The sequence below is a fragment of the Hetaerina americana genome, unplaced genomic scaffold (assembly GCF_022747635.1).
Source record: "Hetaerina americana unplaced genomic scaffold, ioHetAmer1.1.p SCAF_28, whole genome shotgun sequence".
Classification (NCBI taxonomy): Eukaryota; Metazoa; Arthropoda; class Insecta; order Odonata; family Calopterygidae; genus Hetaerina; species Hetaerina americana.
The window spans coordinates 241865-265000 of NW_027286852.1; the positions used below are offsets into that span (position 1 = coordinate 241865).

At 45.0% G+C, this 23136-nt stretch overlaps 2 protein-coding genes across 2 annotated transcripts in view; one reads left to right on the plus strand and one right to left on the minus strand.

Moving 5' to 3' along the window:
• The window catches only part of Efa6 (Exchange factor for Arf 6), a 211216-nt gene extending 188416 nt beyond the window's left edge, over positions 1-22800 (minus strand). Inside the window, exon 1 of the mRNA XM_071586938.1 lies at positions 22657-22800. Coding sequence (XP_071443039.1) covers positions 22657-22800 — 144 coding nt within the window. The remainder of the gene's footprint in view (positions 1-22656) is intronic.
• A 195-nt stretch (positions 22801-22995) lies between these two features.
• Cisd2 (CDGSH iron sulfur domain 2) overlaps positions 22996-23136 on the plus strand; it is a 4486-nt gene continuing 4345 nt past the window's right edge. The window contains exon 1 of the mRNA XM_071586922.1: positions 22996-23100. Within this exon, the coding sequence (XP_071443023.1) occupies positions 23004-23100 (97 nt within the window). The 5' untranslated portion in view covers positions 22996-23003. The remainder of the gene's footprint in view (positions 23101-23136) is intronic.

A 23136-nucleotide genomic window follows, 5' to 3' on the forward strand; every position in this document is an offset into this window, starting at 1 on the left:
CGATGTCCGCCGGTCAAGGCGAATAATTTCTATACTTGGAAATTTCTGCATTGTAATGCAGAAGGCAATTGCCATTTGCAGTTACAAAGACTGAAAATCACCTTGTTAATTAAGTTCTCGGGTGCTTTCGATTGATCCGGAGGGTGTAATCACATGGCACCGATGGCAGGAGCACCGGCGCCCAGGGGGGGAGTGAGACGGACTGAGCGACGGCGAACGAATAAATAATAATAATAATAATTAATTGGGCCCGTTCGAGCACGATCGGGCATTTATTGTTTCAATTTGTTTTTTTGGGGTGCCTTATGTTTAAACCCCCAATACAATTTCGTAAATTTTACAAAATACAAAATGAGTTACATGCCATTCCTTTCCGTTACTCTCCCCGTTCTTACTTTATCTTTTGTTAATAAATCTTTCCAATATTTTCCTAATCGGTTCCTCATGTAGGTATTGCCCAATTTGTTGGACGTTGTGCAAATACCCAAGGATAGCTTCCAGTTCGCGTCTTTCCTCGGCATAAATTGGGCAATAAAGGACTATGTATTGCCGTGTCCTCCTCCATCATGCATTCACACGTCCCCTCCTTTTTTTCCCTATTTTCTTGAATGCACGAACGGATGGACGGACGCCGTAGTCGATGTCGCGGGATGCAATTCCCCAGCCCCACTCAATCACTCCCCGGAGGGGAAGGCCGCCAAAGGCAACCGATCCCACCTCGTGCGAATGCCTGAGAAGCAGGCCCACCGCAGGCCGTTCTACCAAACGAGGACACGGACACTTCCTTGAAATGAATAAAAATTCATCAAGGGGGAGAACTCTCATCGCTGGCGACGATTCATAAATTTTTTGAGGTTTTTCAAACGAGCAGGAACATCGACCAAATCTGAATCTCATGATTTTTTAGAAGAACCTTTCGACCGAATTAGTCAAGTAATTAACAATTAATGGCACCATATTCGATGGGTTCTGGCTCAACTTTGTGGATGTTCATGGTTCATTAAATGAAGAACACAATGCATTATTCCACTGTTCCATAAACAATGGACAAATACTATGTGTTCTTCATTTAACAATTAACGGCACTAGTCCATTCGATATTTATTTAAACCACGGCCTCCTGTTTCAATGACCTGAATCATCTTCCGGATGACGAATGACGTGCAGTACATGGCAACCGGACGTGGATTACATAAACATCAAGAGTGGAAAAGTGCCATTAACCGTTCATTATTATGCTCAAATTCTACAAAGTCGCGCCAGAAACTGAGACATTTACCGGGGTTTATCGTCACGGAATAATTAGAAGACTATAAACAACATAATTATTGTTTCCGTAATATACTGCGTACATCATCAAAAACAAATCAAGTAGAGTATCTATCAATACCAACAAATTTCAATAAATTTTACATTTACATGAATAACATCTTGGTAATTTCGAAATGTTCAAATTGCTGGTCTTGGTAGCGGCGTGGTAACGTCCTCGCCTGCAGAGGTCGCGGGTTCCACTCATGCCTGAGCTCCATCTAGGGCTTTTATATTCGTAACTGTTATATATATATATATATATCTACCGGTTAAGGTAGGTTTTTGGATGGACACAACTACCAAACAAACATTTCATTACTCCTAAAAAAAAACACAAAATCCATCATCCTACTCTATATCCGGTCCCTCTTCATCTCTGAGTACTTTCTTCCTCCCTTCATCCCGTCCAACATCCCTATCCTGTTCCTTCCCTTTCCTCTTTTGCCCAACATTCTACCCTCTATCACAGTCTTCAACATCCCACTGCCGGTCAACACCCCCTTCATCCACTTTTCCTGCCTCCATAGGATTGCTCCCAGCAAACCCATCTCTTCGCCCACCACACCAAGTACTTCCTCATTTGTTTTCTTCTCTGTCCATTTCACATTCTCCATTCTTCTCCACACCCACATTTCAAAAGCCTCCAGTCTACGTCTATCCTCCTGCTTCAATGACCACGTTTCCGCACCGTACATAGCTACGCTCCATATCAAAGTTTTTACGAGTCTTTTCTTAACATCCTTACTCAAAGTCCCTGTCATCAACTCCCTTCTCCACGTGAAAGCCTCTTTGCCTAGCGCAATTCTTCTCCTTACGTCCCTACTACATTGACCGTGTTGGTCCAAAACACTACCGAGATACGTTAACTGTTCTACCTGCTCTAGTTTTCGCCCTCCTATTTTAATGTTAAGCTTGGCCTTTTTCTTTCTAGAAAATCGCATAACCTTTGTTTTATTAATATTGATTCTCATCCCGCACCTGTCGCACTGAATTTCCAATTCACTCAGCAATGCTTGCAGCCCCTTGGCTGACTGACAAACTAAAGCTTGGTCATCAGCAAACCTAACTGATTTTACGAATTGCCCGCCCACTTTCATTCCTACCTCGAGTTCTTCCCATGCCTCTTTGATCATTTCCTCTGCATACAGGTTGAACAGCAACGGTGATAATGGGCAACCCTGCCTTACACCCCTTCCTAACACTGCCCATCCTGACTCCCCGTTTCCCACCCGCACCCGAGCAGTCTGAGACATGTACAGGTTGCGGATTAGCCTCCTTTCCCTCCAATCTATTCCTATCTTCTGCAGAATACTCATTAGTTTTTCCCAATTCACTCTATCAAACGCTTTTTCGAAATCTACGAAACAGGCAAATACCTCCTGGTTGTGTTCTATATTCCTCTCGATTAATAAAATTCATTACTGCAATGGCATCACGCGTACCTCTCCCCTTCCTAAACCCAAACTGATCATCCCCTAAGTAATCATTTGCCCTACCCTCTATCCTTTTGTTTATGATCCTGAGAACAACCTTAGCTGCGTGGGATATCAATCTAATTGTCCTATAGTCCTCACATGACGTGGCCTTTACCTTATATGTATATATATATATATATATATATATATATATATATATATATATATATATATATATATATATATACACACACACACATATATATACACACATATATACATATATATATATACACACATATATATACATATATATATATATATATAATTGTATGAAAAAATCGGGAAGTAAGGGGGGAAGATTTGTGCTAACAGTTAGAGATAAGACGGGTAAGATAATAGTTGAGGCAGAAAACATCCAAGAGAAATTGAAGGAATACATAGAAGAACTCTATGGTAACTTAGTCCAACAAGCTTAGAAATAGAAAGAGAACATGACGTAGAGAAAGATAGCATAGGTCCAGGCATACTCGACAATGAAATAATAAGGGCATTGAGGGAGATGAAATCAAATAAGGCTGCGGGAGTAGACAACATTCCTGCGGGACTACTAGAAGGATTAGGAAAATGTGGGAGGAAGAGTCTATACGGACTAATTAGTAGCATCTATGAGGAAGGCAACGGAAAACCACCTCGATTGTTTATCCAAAACACTGTCAGGATGGACAACATAATGAACGATCTAGCCACTACAATATTCGGCAGATGGACAGGGGAGGAAGTAGAGTAAATAGTGCATATTTAATGGATAATTTGCAGAAAATATTGTATCTTAGATGAATAGAAACTATCTGCAACCTGTACATGTTCAGACTGCTCAGGTGCGAGGGGGGAACGGGGAGTTGGGATGGGCAGTGTTAGGAAGAGGTGTAAGGCAGGGTTGCCCATTATCACCGTTGCTGTTCAACGTATATGAGGAGTGAGTGATGAGGTCTTTGAAGGGTAATTTAGAAATTAAGCGCGACAGATATGGGATGAGAATAAATATAAATTAAGCAAAGGTTATCCAGTTTTACTGGAAGAGAAAGGCTAAGTTAAATGTTAAAATAGGAGGGCAAAAACTAGAGCAGGTAGCACAGTTTACTTATCTCGTAAGTGTTTTAGATCAAAATTGTCAGAGTAGTCGTAGGGGCGTAAGGAGAAGAATTGCGCTAGGCAAAGAGGCTTTCACAAGGAGGAGGGAGTTGCTGACAGGGAAGTTGAGTAAGAATGTTAAGAAAAGACTCGTGAAAACTTTGATATGGAGCGTAGCTAAGTACGGCGCGGAAACGTGGCCATGTAAGAAGAACGAAAGGCATAGATTGGAGGCTTTTTAAATGTGGGCGTGGAGGAGAATGGGAAAGGTGAAATGGACCGAAAGGAAAGCAAATGAGGAAGTGCTAGGTATGGTTGAAGAGGAGAGGGGATTGTTGGGAGCAATCCTAGGGAGGCAGGAAAAATGGATGAAGGGCGTATTGATCGGCAGTGGGATGTTAAAAACTGTAATAGAGGGGAGAATGTTGGGCAAACGAGGAAAGGGTAGGAATAGAATAGGAATATTGGACGGGATGAAGGGAGGAACGAAATAAAGAGAGATGGAGAGGAACTTGTGGTTAGAGTATGACGTAGGGTTGTGTTTTGTAAGGAGATATTTATTTGGTAGTCGTGTCCATCCAAAACCAACCTCCTCCGGTAGATTACCTTAAAGAATATAATATTTTTAAAGGCCCGATGTGAAGGCCAAAGTGCTATTTTCGGATTAATGCTACATACAAGAACACGAATAACAACTGTCTTGTAGCGTAGTCATTTGACTACTCCGCTGGGTGACGGTAGGCTTCTGAATTAGCATTTGAACTCGAGGAAAAAGTAGATTTTTAACTACGGATATACACCACCTACACGCAGTCATGAGTGGCGATTAATTTCACGTTTGGTAAGGAAAATATACTTTCTTTCCAAGTAACAAGACGCGATGGCAACTCCTATAATAAAACGAAAGAGATATTACTCACACACGGACAGAGGATAGTCGGGAGGACGATAGGAAAGAGTAGGGGTCACACTATGGAAGAGAGGACGAATAATGAGTGCACGTCTGACGGGCGCCCAACGACTGCCCAAGCACAGAAAGCCAATAACAAGGACGACGGCAGCGCAGCACTGGCGCGAGTGGCGGGGAGGGAATCTAAGAGAAGGCGGTGGCCTGGACAAAAGAGGCGCGGGGAGCGAAGGAGAGGTGCAGTGCCCCCGTGGAACACATGGAAGCAGTCAGTCAACGTCCACTCCTCCTCCAGGGTAATCGCGCGACCTTAAAAGATAGTTGATTCCAGGAAACCGTTTCGACGAATTCCTTCTCAGCTCCTAAATCCTTAGGGCCGCTTCTATCCTTAATTTACTTGAATGACTTAAGCTCACACGTTAATAGCAACCTCAGATTATATGCAGACGACACGGTGGTATACAGGAAAATAAGGGGCCCATCAGAATGCGAGCTACTCTAGCGACTCTTGGACACAGTACGGCTTGGTGTACTGAATGGGGATCAGTACATAACATGGGCAAATGCGCAGTTTTGAAAGTTTGGAGCAAAAGAAGTGCGGAGCGGGACATGAATTATGAAATAGAGGGTTTACTGCGGCCGACCAAGTGAAACATTTGGGGGGCAGTTCTAACAACGCAAGGTCTTTCATGGGGATCACACATCAGAACAATATGCGGATCCGCTTTAAAGAAACTCCGCTTCATTAAACGGGCGGTGGGGAAATGTAGTGAGAAAGTAAAAGAGGTGTTATTTCGCTCTAGTTAGGCCACGTTTTGAATACGCCGCAAATATTTGGAATCCGTCGGAGAAAGTGTTGCTGAAAGAATTCGATAAGGTACATCTACATCTACATAATACCCCGCAAGCCGCCACAAGGGCGTGTGGCGGGGGGTGTTAGGTCACCAACCGTAAAAAGGAAAAATACCACATGCAAAAAAACAACACGGAAAATTACACCCACAGCAGCGCACACACTCATGCAAAAATCCCTTCATCCAACACTCATGCAAACACATATACCGCAAAACAACTAAAAAACTGCACCCCATGATGCAGCACGAAAGCCATCCTACAACACGGAAGCCAGGACACAACAAGCAAGAATGTGAAACATCACTACCACATGAAAATGTACCACAAAACACTCTACCCCCAAAGAGTCTGTAAAAGGCAGGGAATGCGACCCAACGTTGCAGGTAGCAGGAATTTCCCCCGCAGAGAAGGACGAGGGATTGAAAGGGAAACTTAAATACAGATGAACAGAACACGAATGAGGTCATTCGGAAAGAATGGGTTATTATAACAAAACAAATAAGGTTAGTGGAAGAGCATGCATTTAAATACAACTAATTATTTTTTAGACGCTGAGGGTGGCAAGTGGAATTTTTGCTATCTATAACCCTGCAGTTGCTATCCCGTATTGTCCGTGGGAAGAAGGAGTCCTTGAGTCGGCTAGTTCTGGCATCTATTTCCCGATTTTTATATGCATGATCCAAGTGACCAATGTATGTAGGAGTACGAATAATTTGCGAGACCTCGGTGGTGAAACATGCGGATCTAAATTTATTTAATAATTTCAATCTTGCATTGAATCGTCTCTCAGCCAATGATTCCCACCCCAAATCCATGAGCATTTCGGTGACGCTTTGCGTTTTATCGTAGGAATTTTTTACAAAACGGGCTGCCCGGCGTTGAACCTTCTCAATTTCCCGAATGAGACCTTTTTCACTCGGATCCCACACGCTGCATGGGTATTCTAAATGAGGCCTTACAAGAGCGTGGTAACAACGTTCCTTGACCTTCGAGTCACTTTGCCGACAATGCGTCTAATAGATCCCAATTTTTTATATGCTTGACCGCAGACTTTACTTATGTGAGTCCCCCAAGTTAAGTCTTTTGTGAATGCGACACCTAGGTATTTTACCGTATCAACTACTGCTAGGTCACCTCCAGCTAATTTGTAAGCAAATCCCGTTGATCTTTTAAAGAAATTTACCACTGAACATTTGTTATATTTTAGAGTCAATCCCCAGTTAGAACACCATTTAGTAATGGTGTTCTAATTGTGCACGCCCTGACATCCGGCACTACACCAGGCCCCACTTCGATTCCGCGGACTTTCTTCCTCCCTCCCTCCCTTCTCCTGACCCCTCGCCGAACACCCTCCCATCCATCACAGACTTCCACCCTCAATCAAAATTCCATCTTTCCCGCCTCCTTCCGGCCAACCCTCTCGCCTCCACCACCTAGCCTCACTTTTCTTCGTTCTTTACCGATTCGACCATGTTATATGTGTAATCCATCCTACTTCAAACCATAATCCCAATCGACCCAAATGAACACCTTTCATCTTGCAACAATTTCCACGTTTTCACGCCGAACAAAACGACAAAACATAACACGGCTTTTCAAATCTATATTCTCGTCATTCTTATCCATGTTCCCCTTGGCCAATCCCTCCTTTTTGCAGAAGACTCTCCGCCTAATAAGATTCTTCCAGTGATGATCATTTCAGTCCGAAACACTCCCAGGATGAATAAACAGCTCCACTTTACAGCCCTCCTATCTCTACGTTTATCTTAGCCTTCGCCCTTCTCGATTAGCTTATAACCTTTGTTTCGTTTGCATGAATTCTCACACCATGGCCATCACACTGCGTGTCTGATACACTCACCGTGAAAGAGGACGGACTACCTTTCCTCTGGCTCCTAACCTTCGACCTATCTGGTGGTACGTCCAGGGGCAATCGTCACCGCTCCTGAGGAAATACTCTCGAGCACTGGCGCCGGCGTCGATGCCTCCGCACGCATCACGAGGCACATGCGAAAGTAGAGTGGGGCGGGGGGAGGAGGAGGAGGCGCGCTCCACTGAGATGCATCGCTGTCGCAATTGCACCTCATTTCTCTGCGAAGGAATGAAAACACGCCGTGGCCCGGTCACGCAAACACATTCTAATCGTCATCACTGAGGACATTTTGCCCGCTTCTAGGGCCCCCCCCCGTTTCATCTCGATTCCGTCCCAGACTCTCTCTCACTCCATTTTCGTCCTTCCCTGCCACCGCCTTCCAACACACCATCGAAACTACTTCGTCTGGTTGATCGCACGCACTAACCACTTCTTCCTCCCGAAGACTACCAGTCGACATGGATCACCGCTAGATTGACCGGGTTCCTGTTTCTACCGATAGCATTCCGCCATGAGTACCTGTTCCACCTCGAGTTTCGTTGGAACCCCGGGCCTAGAATCTAGTTCTCTCACCTACGCCTCTCTCATCATGTCTACTTCCGGTATTTGCTGGCAGGGCTCTACACGCAGCCCGAAGGATCTAAATTGCAGAGAATGATGGTCGTCCTTTCAGCGTTGATGTGTCAGACGTGTATTCGCAACCCCTCGAAGACCTTCAAAAGCGATGGATATGCCATTCTCACATGTTACACATCTCGATTCCGTGACACTCGCAGCCACGCGACTCCCTCCAGTTTCCTCCGGCACATCGCCTGGACAAGGCCCCGGGGAGAAAACTCAGAGCATACAAGTCGGCGGTCGCCAAGCAGACATTGTCGTTTCCGAGGCGACACCGCGTGCTTTTTCGACCCTTCCTGTTGCAAAATGTCTCTTGTTGAACTTCGTCACCAAAAGGTGTGGACTGTTACGTGTCGTCCATGCAGACAGTGAGATCACGCAAAATATTGGCGTGAGCTTGGGGTGAATGAAGAATGCTGGGATTGGAACAGGTTAAACCTTTAGAAGAGGGAATGCACTGAGGGGGAAGATATCATGAAGGGTTTCGGTTGTCGAAAGAGAGGAGAAAAAATCATCTAGGAAATATTTCCTTTGGGCATCACGGGATAATCAGGTAGGTAAACATGCCATTGAGATATAGGAACATGAAGATTGACTCGATAGGCTCGGTATGAATTTAACAATGAAATCAACGAGCCGTTTGGGAAGTAAAATATCGGAGCTTGGTATCGTTGATACGAACTTGGAGCAAGGTCCAAGTGCCCTTCAATGACTAAGGTTCTTCAACATTTATAGCTGGAACAATACGCCATATATGTGAATCATTTATAATCAGATGGAAAGTTTTATAAGGGATCCGATAATAATGAAAGAAGTTGCCATTTTAGCAACCGCCATGTCAACGAAACACTATCTGCATTAGTAGTTAATTGCTGAAGTTTTAAAAAAATGTCCCAGAATACCATCACCTAAATTGGACCGCTGGCGAAGATTAATTATTGGAATTGAAAGTGATTATCCACTTCTTCACCCTCACCCACTACCTCTCGCGGGTGAAACACATACTAGGGGGATATATGTGGACAAACTAACAAAAAATGAGGATTTATTAGAAGAAAGAACACTGGACCAATGTGACGAAAAGGTCGAAGAGAAATGTTATCTGTCGCTGCTTAGGCCTCATTTAGAATATGCCGCAAGTAGATACATGCGGTCCTTACTACGAGGGATCGCGTGCAGCGCAGAGGAGCTGGATTTGTAAAACGTTGCTATGATAACCTTAGTAGCGTATCCAAGATATTAGAGGAGCGAAGATGGGATTTAGTAAATGGAGCTTAAGTTAATAACAGATTAAATCTCTTGCATAAATTGGAAGGGTGTGTCGTTAGCAGTGACGTTGAAAATGTATCATTACCCCCATCATATTGTGGCAGACGAAATCATATAAATAAAATTAGAGATCAAGTGTAGAATAGCTAGATTTAAGATGCCATTTTTTCCACGAACGATAAGGGATCAGGATAATATTGTCCGACCGGGGTAAGGTCATATTCGGGTCACTATACACAGGTGTGTATTCACCGCTGCCACACACCCTGGCGGTGGCCTGCAGAGCATTAAAATAAATAAATGAATAACCCTATAACCAATGATTGATATTTTAGAAAAACTCTCGACCGACATTTCGGTCGACCGGGGGACCATCAACTGGAGTGGGAAATGTTGACAGCGGGGAAGACTTAAGTGTGGAAGTACTGCCCGTGGTCAAGTGAATGTGTGTCAAATGAGGTGGGGGAGGTAGCGGCGGACTGGAGTCTTGGGGTGGGGGGGGGTAGAGGAGGCGGGGGAGGCCTGTTTTCCATCGCAGCCTGCGTACTTTTAAACTCGGGAACCAAGTTGAATAGGGGAGAATGTGTGTTTCAATGATTCCCGGTTCGTCGTTCATGATTTTATCTCTGTTAAGTGCAAGCCCTCGGTGGAGTCGAGTTTCAAATTTCGAGTGCGCCCAATCGGTGATAAAATCTTTAGGAGTGATGGGATGGGGAGTTCCGAGATGTGTGTCTTAGCGATGTCCGATTATTCAAGACGACCGTATTCATAGTGAGCCGAGTGCTCCATGGACCTCGTAGTATCGGCATCGCATGATATGTCCGTCCAATGTATGACGTGTGCCGCACTTCCCTCTTGCATACTGGGGGTTTGTTTATTGAGGGCGCTTTGTCTTTGGGATTAAGTTTCGCAGGGTGTTTGCGTTTATGAAACTGATATTAGCGTCTACTTTTTTGATGATGTTTTGAATGCCTCTCGTATGTTCGGGTTTAAACGGAATGCAAGAGAATTTTTTCTTTTGGGGTGTTGTTCAAGTATGGGAGTGCGGTGTATTTAATTACCATTTTTTTACTTTATTTTGGTGATCAGTTTATACATCACGCCAGGATCGTATCCATTTAATACGGCTGTGACGCTCGTGTGTTTTCATTCTTAATACATTGACACATGGTCGGGTCAAAATTAGTCCGGTGTGCATTCACCTCAGACCACACACCTTGGCGTTTGCTCGCAAGATACTAAAATAAATAAATAGACACGTCAGGGTTTAAACTTAGACCCTGGGATGTGATATTCCTCTTCGCTTTACGAGCGGCCGCATTAATGGGCAAATGATTACCGAAAAAACAATTCACAGGGGCTGGCAAGCCAGGGCCGTTGCTGTCGGCCGATGGGTGCGCAGTCCAGATATGCCACTCTTCATGTTGAGGTTAGTAGCGCAAGCGACCTACGGCTGAGATCACTTGCGCCATTAGGGATGGATGAGAAGGGAGGAATGGATGGGAAGGGAGGAATGGTGGAGGGAAACCCGGCGTCGGCATAAGCCTATTCCAACAACGAAAGGCGCCAAGGGGTCAAACATTTTTACGTCCCATCCGATGGACTCTCTCTCCATAAGAGCCCTCCACAAAACATCTCAAGTAGGGATCGGGATATTTCTAAAAACGATCTATCGCCTCTAGGTTACGAACCGGGCCCTCTGTGCAGGTAGCCAATTAGCTAGCCCCCGCAACACCTCGAACCCCGTCTGGCACTCTCATTCCCGCGCCCAACTTGGCACACCAGGAAGTTCCTCCTTCCAGTTTCACTGTAGGGGAACGCCACGAAACAGCCCACTATGTTTCAAAGAAACTGCGGGAGATGCCGCAACAGTAACTTTTAACGGTCATCCGCTAAGTGTGCATTATAATGCAACATTTGCAGAGTGTTAAAATCATACTTATCATTGGCATCCCGGTCCCTACTTGGGGTGCTTTGTGGGGGGCACTTCGAGAGAGTACGCCATCCGTCGGATGGGACGATAAACTACGGACCCCTTTCGACAAGAGTAGGCTAATGCCGACGCCGGGTTTCTCTCCACCCTCCATTCTTTCCTGTCCATCCCTAATGGCGCAAATGACCTCAGCTGTCGATCACCTTCTATGAAAACAAACAAAAAATGTCGTGCCGCGCGCATGCACTTTAATCGATCTCAATTTTTGTGTTTTCAGCCATACTCATAAATAGCTAGGCGATTTATTTGTTGAGCCTGAGCAAAATTATAACTCCTAAATTTGCAAATTGCATTGTTTGCAGCCAGCCCTTGTTTTTAAATTTGGCATTTTCGATACTATTAGGATGCTTCCACCGGTCTTCTTTCACGTTGCACGCCTGCGCCAGTGAATGCGTGGCTGGCTCTTAAGGGCCCGTACACGACTGCGTTGGAGGGTATCGTGTCTGAACTTCGGTCTAAGATTGACGGGTTGACTTCCGCGGTAGGGCACGTCTTCCGTAAACCGGAAGGTTGCCTCGCGCAGGAGCGGGAGAAAGTTAACGCTGTGACGAGGGATGGGATATACGAAAGCAAACCTCGTCCCAGTGTCTAACAGGTAACAGGTGCTTTCAGAGGACAGCACAGCGGTATCTGAAGCCCCTACATCCGCTCCTGTGAGAGCTCCACCCAGAAGGAACCCCGTGATTGAGAAGGGGTTGATTCTGGTGATGGACAGCAGTAAAGAAAGAAGGGCAAATGTCCGATTGCGGTAGAGAAGGTCTACATTATGGGTGTGGGCCAGCGCCTGACGGCATAGTGCATTCCTAGTGGCGGCGTTCCCCAGGTGACGACGGCGGTTGGAGCGGCTGCTGCGGGCACTAAGTGCTCCAGGCTGCGGGTCGTGGCTCAAGTTGGCGTCAACGATGCCGTGGACCGTGGATCTGAAGAGATTCTGGATTCCTTCAGGAAATTGAACTCGGAAGTGAAGCGGCCTCGAGAGGATTGATGTACCACTCTCGATCAGCAGCCTTGTCCCGAGGATAGATCGTGGACCTCCAGTTTAGAGCCGAGTGGAAGGCATCAATCAGAGGTTACGTGGTTTCTGCAGGGATATCGGGGCGTCCTTCGTCGGCCATCAGCCGGCGATCCAATCATGTAGGAACCCACCGAACCGTTCTGGTGTTCACTGCGCGTCTGGGGGCCCCAGGTGTGTAGCGGGTAGGATTTTCGAGCACTAAAGGGCTTTTTTAAAATTAAAATGCAGGTAAAATCATGGCTCTCTGAAGTCTTCTTTGGCAAACTATTTAACTTTAAATGAATTGAGGGTCAGTGCTGGAAATCCATATAAATAGTTTGAATTAAGTAAACACAAAAACAAATAAAGCACTTTGCAAATGCAAATACTTGACTGTGTGATAAAAATATAACTTGCCTTAACTAGAGAAACTATCAAAGAAATTAGTGACAACGGGGCAGTAAATGCTAAGTTTTCGCTAAATGGAGTCCGAAATAAGAAGCCAAAAAGGAAAATTTACTTGTTTAAATAAGGGGACCATAATGGCCTAAAGTGCGAGCTACAGAATCAATTTGCTAGTTTTAAGAAAGATGGTTATCACCGAAATACTGAGAATACGTAGACGCACTTCGTTGAGGTCATGCGTTCATCAGTCAACAAGTACATTCCCAAAAAATTTATAAAAGATTACACGAAACCTAGATGGTTCAACGCGGAAGTTAGAAAAAATCATTGCGACGTCAAAGGCTATGTCACGCCAAGATGAAATTAGGGATGATATTCCAATCGACAAAAGCAATGAGATCTAATACGATTACGAGATATCTGGGCGAATGTCAAGAAGGAATTTCGGAAACCGTTAAGCGAGTCCAAAATGAAAACATTAACGGAAAATGAGAAAGAGAATCCGAAAGCATTTTGGTCGTACGTCAGAGAGGTTCAGGGAAACAGGCCAACAGTTGATTCACTCAAAAATGATAAAGGCGGAAGAGTAACCATCATTCAAGAAGTTCTCTCGGGTTTCCCACCGGGTCAGGTTGCAGTACACCGACGTTTCGAAGGTTGACTCTGCCATCGTCTTCAGGGTGAAGTTCACTCCACCCTGAATCTTCATGTGGAAGTTCACTTCACCCTGAAGACGATGGCAGAGTCAGCCTTCGAAACGTCGGTGTACTGCAACCTGACCCGGTGGGAAACCCGAGAGAACTTCTTGAATACCATACGCCGGGAAAACCTGAGATCCTTCATTCGAGTAACCATCAGTTTGGAAAAGGCTAAATTATTAAATTCCTTCTTTCAAAGCCAACCATGCCACTTCGCCGCGCCCAAGAATTGCAACCTGGTTGATTGAGAGGGATAATGACTTTGCGCGCCAAGTCGGAGTCGGAGTGTGGGTCCCAATAATTCTATCGTCCGCGGCGCAGGGCTTACTTCTGATTTCGACGGTTTCTTTAAGCAACGCGAGTGCGTGCAGAGACTGCCTCGTCCTTTTAAACGTTCAGCAATACAGAGCCACGAACGATACATTCGCGAAGCAAGAGGATGCGGGCGTACATTTCATTAAAGAATGGTTTAGCGAGGAGAATGAACTCCTTGCCTACCTGAGGGAAAGTGTATCGAAGAAGCAGAAAAGAGAAACTTGACGATGGGATACGAGAAACGTACATGGAAAGAATAGAATGAATGGAAATGGAAGAACGGACAGTCGTGGAAGAAAATCAGAAATGGTTGAACGCAATGAATGTTTTAGACGGGTGGAAGGAATTCAAAAAGAAGGCGACAAGCCTTATCAAAAAATACAAGAACGATTCGTGGAAACGGGAGATATTAATTTCCTGGGACGTGGAAGGCCCTCGGAATCGTGGAAAATTATCGAGAAAGTGGGCACGATGAACACAATCCAGCAGCACCAGCCCTACAACCCGAGTCTTGTATGGCGCGAGGGAAAGAGCACTGCGAAGAACAGTCAGTCGAGAGAAGACAGCGGATTAAAATAAATTGTTGGGACAGCAGTGGAAATCAAGTGTATGGAGTCCATTTGAGAAGGAAAATTGATAAACATAACAGCTTCAGGCTTAACTTTGTGGAATTCCTTCATGGTGAGGGCAGAGAAAGAAACTTTGCACTTCCACATGAAGATTTACTACTTCACACCACGACCATGGCTTCGATGCTGTGGAGCATCATCGGGTCACCTGATGATGCATAACATCGAAGCCATGGTCGTGGTGTGAAGTAGTAAATCTTCATGTGGAAGTGCAAAGTTTCTTTCTCTGCCCTCATCAAGGATAAGTGAAACGGGAGTCGATGAGACGGGGAATGGACAGGCAAATGGACTGGAGGGAATTGCGACGGAATTATCGAAAATGGACCGCAGAAATTGTTAAGGATTCTCGGCCAAATGTTCAACAAAATTCTTGCACGTGCTGTATTACTGGAAGAATGGTTTCTGACAAAGAAATAGTTAAGCTGGATGTAAAAAGGAAAGTGATAGTGTCTCAAATAATTCGAGGGGGTCAAACTTCATGGCATACATGAGTTCAGTAGAATATTTAGGCGCGGTAGGGGCGTCACCGCGGTATGGGTCATATTCGGGTCCAAATTAGTCGGGTATGCATTCAGCCCTTGCCACACATCCTAGCGGTGGCTTGCAGGGTACTAAAATATCGAAAGCAGCAGGCTGTGATACGAGATGGAAGGGGGGGACAAGGGAAGCTCTGGCAGTGTCTCCTATGGGCGACACTGTGCGGCTCATATCTTTAGCCCCAGGCAGAGAAATGACAAGATGCACGCTAGGTTCAAGAACTTCATTTGACAGGCACGGCTCTTGAACAGACCTATGATCCTGTCGATTGATCAACTTTGGAAAGCAATGGAAAGAATGCCATTGGACGTCAACTAGCATCACTTATCAAACGCGCATGCCAACATTTTCAAGCCGTAGTCAAGATAGGAATGAAGCACTCCGCTTTAACATCAAACTAACTTGGGGAAGGACGTCGCATGATGTCCCCCACCCTTTTTAGAGTGCATTTTAGTGCACAAATATTTTGGAACCTGGACTTGATCACGTGGAGACATGGACGTCCCTTTAGGCATTCAACTGCTCGCAGATAACCAGGTATTGATTTCCAAAAGCCAGCAGGGTGGAAACGTTCATGATAAGAATGTTATGGGAAGCCTCTGAAGTTAGACGTCGAGTAAACACGAAGAAACCGAATAACTAGTGGTAGGAGGAGATGGAAACGTATAAATCATCCACAAGGAAACACAAATGCCGTAGAAGAGTTTATTTATTTAGGTTCAATTGCTCAAAAATCCAAAAGGTGTGCATTTAATGTAGAATACGGGCTTTACGCTCGTGGAGTTACGAAAACGTTAAATGGGATTTATGAGACAGAGTTCTATCACTGAAATAAAGAATAGAATTGCCGAGAGCAGTGAGGCATGAAGGGAAAGAGCAAACACGTGGGAGGCATGATCGAAGGAATGTGGTGATAGAGGAAGGGACTGAGGAGAGGAGCCAGGATATCAATGCTATAGAGGAGAGCAATCAAGATATGCGACACGCAATGGACATGACCAGCCGAGGTACAAAGAATCACGAGACGCGTTTTCCAACGGTACGGCAATGTTCGAGGATCTGGCAGGGAAAAATGGCCTAAAGCTCACTTAAAGTGGTCACTGACAGGAAGAAGGACGGCCAAGGAAAACGGGGAAAGCAAAAATAGCTTTTGATGGCGAGGAATAAAAGAGGTTTAAGAGAGGAAGGCTAAAAAGGTCGAGGAAACTAGAGTATGGGAATCCAGGGTAAAATCTGAAAACCGGACAGGCATTTTAAAGTAAGTAAGCAAGAAGTAAAAGCAAAACCGACGACCTTGGTCATTGTTCAGGTGCACATGCAGCCGAGCAACCATGAGGAGGAAGAGGTCGATAGGATATACCATCAGTTAGAGGACATAATCGCGTGTGTTCCTGCCAGAAAACATTGGATAGTGATGGGGGATTGGAATGCGACAGTAGGCGAACGAAAAGATGGTGATGAGGTGGGGGGACTACGGTTTAGGCACGAGGAATGACCGCGGGGAGAAAGCAGTTGAGTTCTGCAGGAGAGAGGGGTTAGTCATCACCAACACTTGGTTTAGACACCACAAAAGACGCAGGTATACATGAAAATGCCGGGTGACTCAGAAAGGTATCAACTAGATTGTATTCTGGTTAGACACAGGTTTAGGAACAGTGTGATCTACATCAATGATAGTGTGGTGGCGACGCAGAGGGCACCGTGGTCTAGTGATGAAGCGCATTTTCACCTCTCCGGCAAAGTATATTAGCTGAATTTTCGTTACTGGGCGACTGGCAACCCTCGCGAAATGCACCTAAGACCTCTTTATAGCCCCAAAGTGACTGTTTGGTGCGCCGTGTCCTCCGTAGACATTATTGGGCCTTACTTTTTTCAATCTCGAGGTTCAACTGTTACTGTGAACTCTGTGCGCAATTGCGAGATGCTGGAAATATTATTACTACCCACAAAACTGAAGTTTAGAAAGTTAGACCAAGGAATTCTGAAGCTCTTAAGGATGCAAAGGACAGATGTCATCGCTGGAATAACGCAAGATACGCTGAGAAGAGTTTTCGAAATCATTTTTGAACGGTTCAACATGTGCATCGCTCACCAAGGTCTTCACCTGGATGAAATAAATTTCAAAACCTAATTGAAATAAAATGGCTTTGGAAGTAGTTTTCAGAAATGAAAACCTTTTTTGATTATCTTGGTTGGTTTTTTACAATTCACCCTTCTAATCAGGGAGCCCATTCTGCTCCACCACTGGAGCAGGGGAGGGGTGGGGTTGGTTAGAGTGGGAGGGAAAGGGAGGGTGGAGGGGAAAAAAGAATATTTTTTATTTGGTAGACGGTTGAGGTCGATACTTTGCGGAAATCCATTTGTTTAGTACGAAGAGAGAATCAAAGACTTGGTGTACGCTAATCGAGACAATAAATTCTTACCCATGGAAACGCTGTCTTTGATTCTTCCTTCGTGGGTAAAAAGAAGGCGAAAATGTAGATAGGAGGCAAACGAAAGGAAGTACAGCCTTCGGTGTCAATCGTTGGCTTTTACCGAGGGTTTGCTTGGGCGGGGGATAGGATACCCCCTGCGGGGAGCACAGGGCGTGCTAGAGTGGTAGATGACGTCCAACTTCGAAGTTTAGGTCGTGTTTTAAATATAAAGGGTGAGTGGAATCACTAAGTTACTTCCTTCATTTTTAATTGCCGAATAAATTCCATAAAGGTACGCCTAGGACAACAAATTTCCCCGAGATCTCCCTCATTTACAACACTACTCCTAAATTTTCCTGATTGTGGAGAGACTCAGGGCTTGCGATACAAGTCTCACTTTCTTCCAAAATTGTTCACCTGTTCCGTCAATTGGCAAAAGGAATGAATTTATGCCAACCCGAAACGGTCGAAGAGCAAGAAGTCGGGTACGAGAAATGGGTAGGCGGAAACAAAGAAATATTATTTAAAATCTAATCATACCTTGGTTACTTAACAATAGATGGCAATGAAAAACTTAATAGTAGTACTAACATGGTACAACTATGAAGGCCGTGGCACGAAACACGAACGACCACGTGGAACGCTGTTTTAATAAACCCATTAGCGTATCCAATGGGGTATTAGAGGAGCTAGGCTTGGAATCACTCACAAGGTGAAGGTTAAATCTCTTGCATAAATTGAAAGGACGTCTCTTCAGCAGTGACGTTAAAATGGTGTTATTAGCCCCATCGTATTGTGGTAGGCGAAATCATGTTAATAAAATTAGAGAGAGATCAAGTGTAGAACAGATATATTTAAGATGTCATTTTTTCCGCAAACGATAAGAGATCAGGATTGCATTGTCCGATCGCGGTAAGGGTCATAATATTCGGGTCAAATTTAGCCTGGTGTGCATTCACCCCCTGCCACGCACCCTAGCGGTAGCTTTCAGGGTGCTAAAATATCCACTCCAGAGCCTTAGCCAACAAGAGGAACTCCAACGCCTACTCCACTCAATTTAATCCGAAATGCTCATTCTCTCGCATTCGCGCCGCTCCCCCCCTCTCCAACGCCCGCAGCCACTTGCCCCGCTCTCCCCCTTCTCCCCACGTGCCTCGAACTTCACCACTTGTTTTCATTTCCGTTCTCCGCGCTCATGCTCCAAAACTTCACCTCTACCATCACCGGTGAGAAGAAATCACGAGGAGGCAGGAAATATGGATGCTGAGCATACTATATTGATTGGCAATGGAGCCTGTGATGGAGGGGAGAATGTTGAGCGGTGAAGGGGCAGGAATAGGGACGTTGAAGGGAAGGAAGGAAGGAAGTAGGTTCGGAGGTCTGGTTGTGTTTCGTTCGGAGGGACAAGTAAAAAGTACCGCGGCACCTTTGCATAGTCTTCGTCCATCCAAAACATACCTTAAACGGGTAGAAAACAAATAATACTAATAGCAATACTAATAGTAATAACTACTACTACTAATAGCAATCCTCGTCTCAGGATTCTGTCTCCAGTCGCAACTGGCGAAATGAGAGCGTGGAAATCGTGGGGAGCAGAGAGAGGCAAAGGAGGAAAATGCATTCGCGTGTATCGCGTGAAGTCGTTTGGGAAGGCGCGAGGCACAATGGCCGCCTGGGGGCGTGCCCCCACCCCTTTCGTCGGTCGCGGTGCACGGTGGGTCACCAGGGCGCATTCGGAACCGAACACTGCTGCAGCCCCGCCCTGCACCGTAAATTCCTTCCAACCATTTCTCGACCTTCGGCGTGTCCACTCCCTGCCCTCTCTTCCACGCCATGTCGATGTCGTCACATCCCCTCTCTCCCCCCCCCCCGTCCGTGCCTTCCTCCCAACTATCCTCCAGCGACACTTCTCACTTCCTTCCCGAAAATTATATTTTTCCATCATCCTCCATAGTCACTCATCTCAAAAGCCCCCTATCCCTCATTGTCTATTGGCTCATCGGTGTCAAGGGTCCGATTCGTACCAACATACGCTCATGTCGAAGTTTTCACCAATCTTTACTTTCAGACTCCTTTGCTTAGGGTCCCTTTCATTCAAACATATTCTTCACGTCAGGATCATTTAATGTCGCTCGATCTCAAACACTTCCTCGGCGGATAAACTGCTCTTCCCGGTCTATTGCATGAGTTACATTATCCCTTACCGGGTGACGTCCGAGTACTTTCCTCATCGCAACTGGATCTTTCGAACGTGTTGTCGACACACATTGGCACTCGAAGTTGGAGTCGAACCCGGGACTCAGCGGCCGTCGCAACGACCCGGCCAGTGGCTAAGGGCTCGCAGATGGGGTCATGCCCGAACGCGAAAGCGCACGCCAGTCAAACACCGAACTGAATTGGCGGGGGTCGCCGAATATGAGGAGGGGTGGAGTCCCGCGAATGCAATTGTCGCGACGTCTAGGGCAATCGAGATGAGCCGCAGGGCGGGGATGGTCGCAATTAACGTTTTGCCTATTCCTTCACTTAACCCCGGACACGAAGGATTGCCAACCTACACAAACTTATGAAGCTCACGAACGAAAGGCACACAGGAGGTTAATATCGTTAGACCATCACGATACACTATAAATTCGGATTCGGACACACCACGCACGCGGCCCAGTTTACATTTAAACATTTTTTCATTCGCGCACGTTATCCGGGCAGTGGGCGGTCGGCGAGATCCAGTCGGATGGAGAAATGGGCTCACTGCGGTGGGTATGCGTATTCCGGGTGCCAATGTCTGACTTGAAAGGTTCAATGATTTCCTTCCGCTCGCCGCGGAATATTTGCCTCCGTCAAGGGCGTGACTCGCCCTCTCGGCTGACCCCAAAACTTTCACTCGATCGTAAGATTCACCATTTTCGGCACAACTGCCTGCCGCGACGGAAAACCAAGCACCGAAACGTGCGTGCATCCACGGTGGTGAGCGGGGAGAATAACGGATTTAGCTGGAAAGGCTGGCCGTTTGAAACTAGGCAATGCAGGGGAGGTTGACGACGAGGGGGGGGGGGGGGAAGAGCACTTGGAGACGTTTCGAGCCACTCGAGCAGCAATCCACTTCAATCGCCCACCCGTGCGATGGATGCATTGTGACTGTGATCACCATTCTACCCATTGGGTATTCCCCGTTCTTCAAAGGAACTTCAATTAATTTAAAGGCACCACACATAAATGTTGGCAATTGGACGCCAAACCGAAACAGAAATGCCAATAAAGCAACAAGGGATTTCCTGATCAGGACACAACTACCGACGATGCGACACCTAACCCAAGGGAAAAGTGAACGCTAATTAATGAAAGCAAAGGCAAGGGAACGCGAATGGTGACGAGAACGGATTCCAACTGTTCAATGAAGCAGCCCGACACAATTTGGAAACGATAACAACATATCCCCTCCTACTACTTCTTCCAGCGTCTCCAACCCATACATATTTTAATGAGAACAAGAAATTTAATGATAATGCGCATCCAAAGACTGCGAATGAATTTCAGTGCTTACAGGAGCAACGCTTAACCGTTCAAGTCCAGCTATGTAAGTACAAACTGTTTATGGTTATTGGCTGGAAAAAAAACTCACAAGTACGTGCGGTCGAAGCCACCTTCCTTCTGTCAAAATGCTATTTTGAAGACGTGAACTCACGATCATTTTTAGCACAGGCACAACTACCAAGACGCCCTATCGTTTATTGGAACTGCAGCGTAAAATACTGGCGGTCCAGAGTGATGGGAAATACTTTGAACGGCGACCAGAAATCTATGGAATAAATGTATTTACGCGGACATCACCAAAACAACCGCAGAGTAATGTAAGCTCCCAAATGCATTAGTAAGTTTCGGATCCATTGCAGACAAGTTTCCATAACTGTAAGCAATCATTACGAAAACATAAAAATCATAGCCTTCGCAGAGAAATGTAAGTTATGCCGCAGTCATCGCCAATAATAACTACTACCACTCGAAGAATACAAAAAGTTAAATTCGGAGAAAAAAATTAACTATCCATAAGAAGTAACCCTTTCTTTCAATAGAGGTCAACCTTTTCGGTGGAACCTTTCTATGAAGGAACGTTTCTTAAGCTTCTAATAACCAGTAAAATCGAAATGTGATACATTAATTATATTCGTCCAGAGCAGTAAAAGTGCATAGGACTGCAAAAACGTTTAATGAACCCATTAATGCAGGAATGTATCATTCTCGCATAAGAAAATCGAAGAAGTAGAATGGCTAACTGGAGAGGATTCTAAGGATATGCACCCTCCATGACAGGAAACAATTAGGTAACTCATTCGATTACTAACTAATAACCCCGCTGAGAACTATGAAGACAAGATGGGGAAGGACGTTGCAATTGGTATTAAGTCAATTTTCCAAGAGAAGATAAATTTATGCGTAATTTTCATACAGTAAATTAACCCATCGCGAGAGAGAAGGAAAATCTGATTAACCCTTCGCAGATTTGTAGGCTAATAAAATCAATCACAACCACATTTTAAGGGTGTAACTACTTGGTTCTTTGCCAAGTAGAATGCGTTAGATCTTCCTAACGTGACATTTAATAGAAGTTGAAAGCATTTACTTGATTTTAGTTCATTCAACTACCACAGAGGTTAATATACCGCAAAATTGACATAGCTTTACAAATGAATTCACGGGCTTAAATAATTTTTACCCGTGCACATGATCAAAGTAAAATTTCCCGACTAATGTACAGAATATATTAACTTATCAAAAAACATGACTACAAATATGTACCCAGATTTAGAGTTCTAAAAAAGTTGAAGATTAAAGGGGCATATGGCGAAAGGGACAGCTGCAACACATCCCGCAGATAGCGCGATGCAGAAACAAATTCTGATTACAGAGAAAGCCATCGAGTAGGTGGGAAAAAGTGCGCTGGACCAAGGGTTAGAATTTGATTTCCTCCCGGTAAATGTAAAACGGAAAATTCTATGACAGAAGGGAAAAATTCTAACAGATGAACTAAATGCTTCAGAAAACCAGGTAACGGGCATCCAGAATTCCATCCACAAAAACACAGCCACCACACATCCGTAAAATCAATATTGACGATCCCGTTGAATGGTGTGAAACATCTCAAAGGTATCCAGAGAAGGGTATGAACATACGTTTAATCACAACACAGTAATAACCAGCCCGGCTAGGGAGTAACAACTTAAACGTCACTCGAAGGAGGAACTTGCACCTTCGTAGATCGCCGTTACATATTGTGGCTACATATGCACTCACCTCGCCACATTCAGCCGCCGGAGAATTCTCTATGATGTCGTAAATGATAGGCGGCAATTCCGAACCAGCTCCTCCGAGGATTGAAAATCCTAAGCCACAAGAATCACTTCTCCGTAACTCCACTGACTTCACCTCCTCAGCCATGTTGAGCTGACTAGCAACTGAGTTACGTAGTTATTACATCTAGCACTTGATTTAAAGATAATTTATTTCTGAACACTGTTACCTAATAATATACTCAAAATAAATCATATCTAAACTTTATTTATATACTTTTAAACTTTTAACCATTTTTATCGTTAATAAATATTTTTTCAGGTTTCCGTTTGACTTCAGTATTAAGAAACATGGAGCCGATATCCCATCTTGTGAAAGTGTCCTTGCCGAATTATTTGTCTGGTTTACCCATTCCGAATTCATTTTTAGGGTGGTTTAAACTTGGAGGTAAAACTTAATTTTATTACTGTTTATCTTATGGTA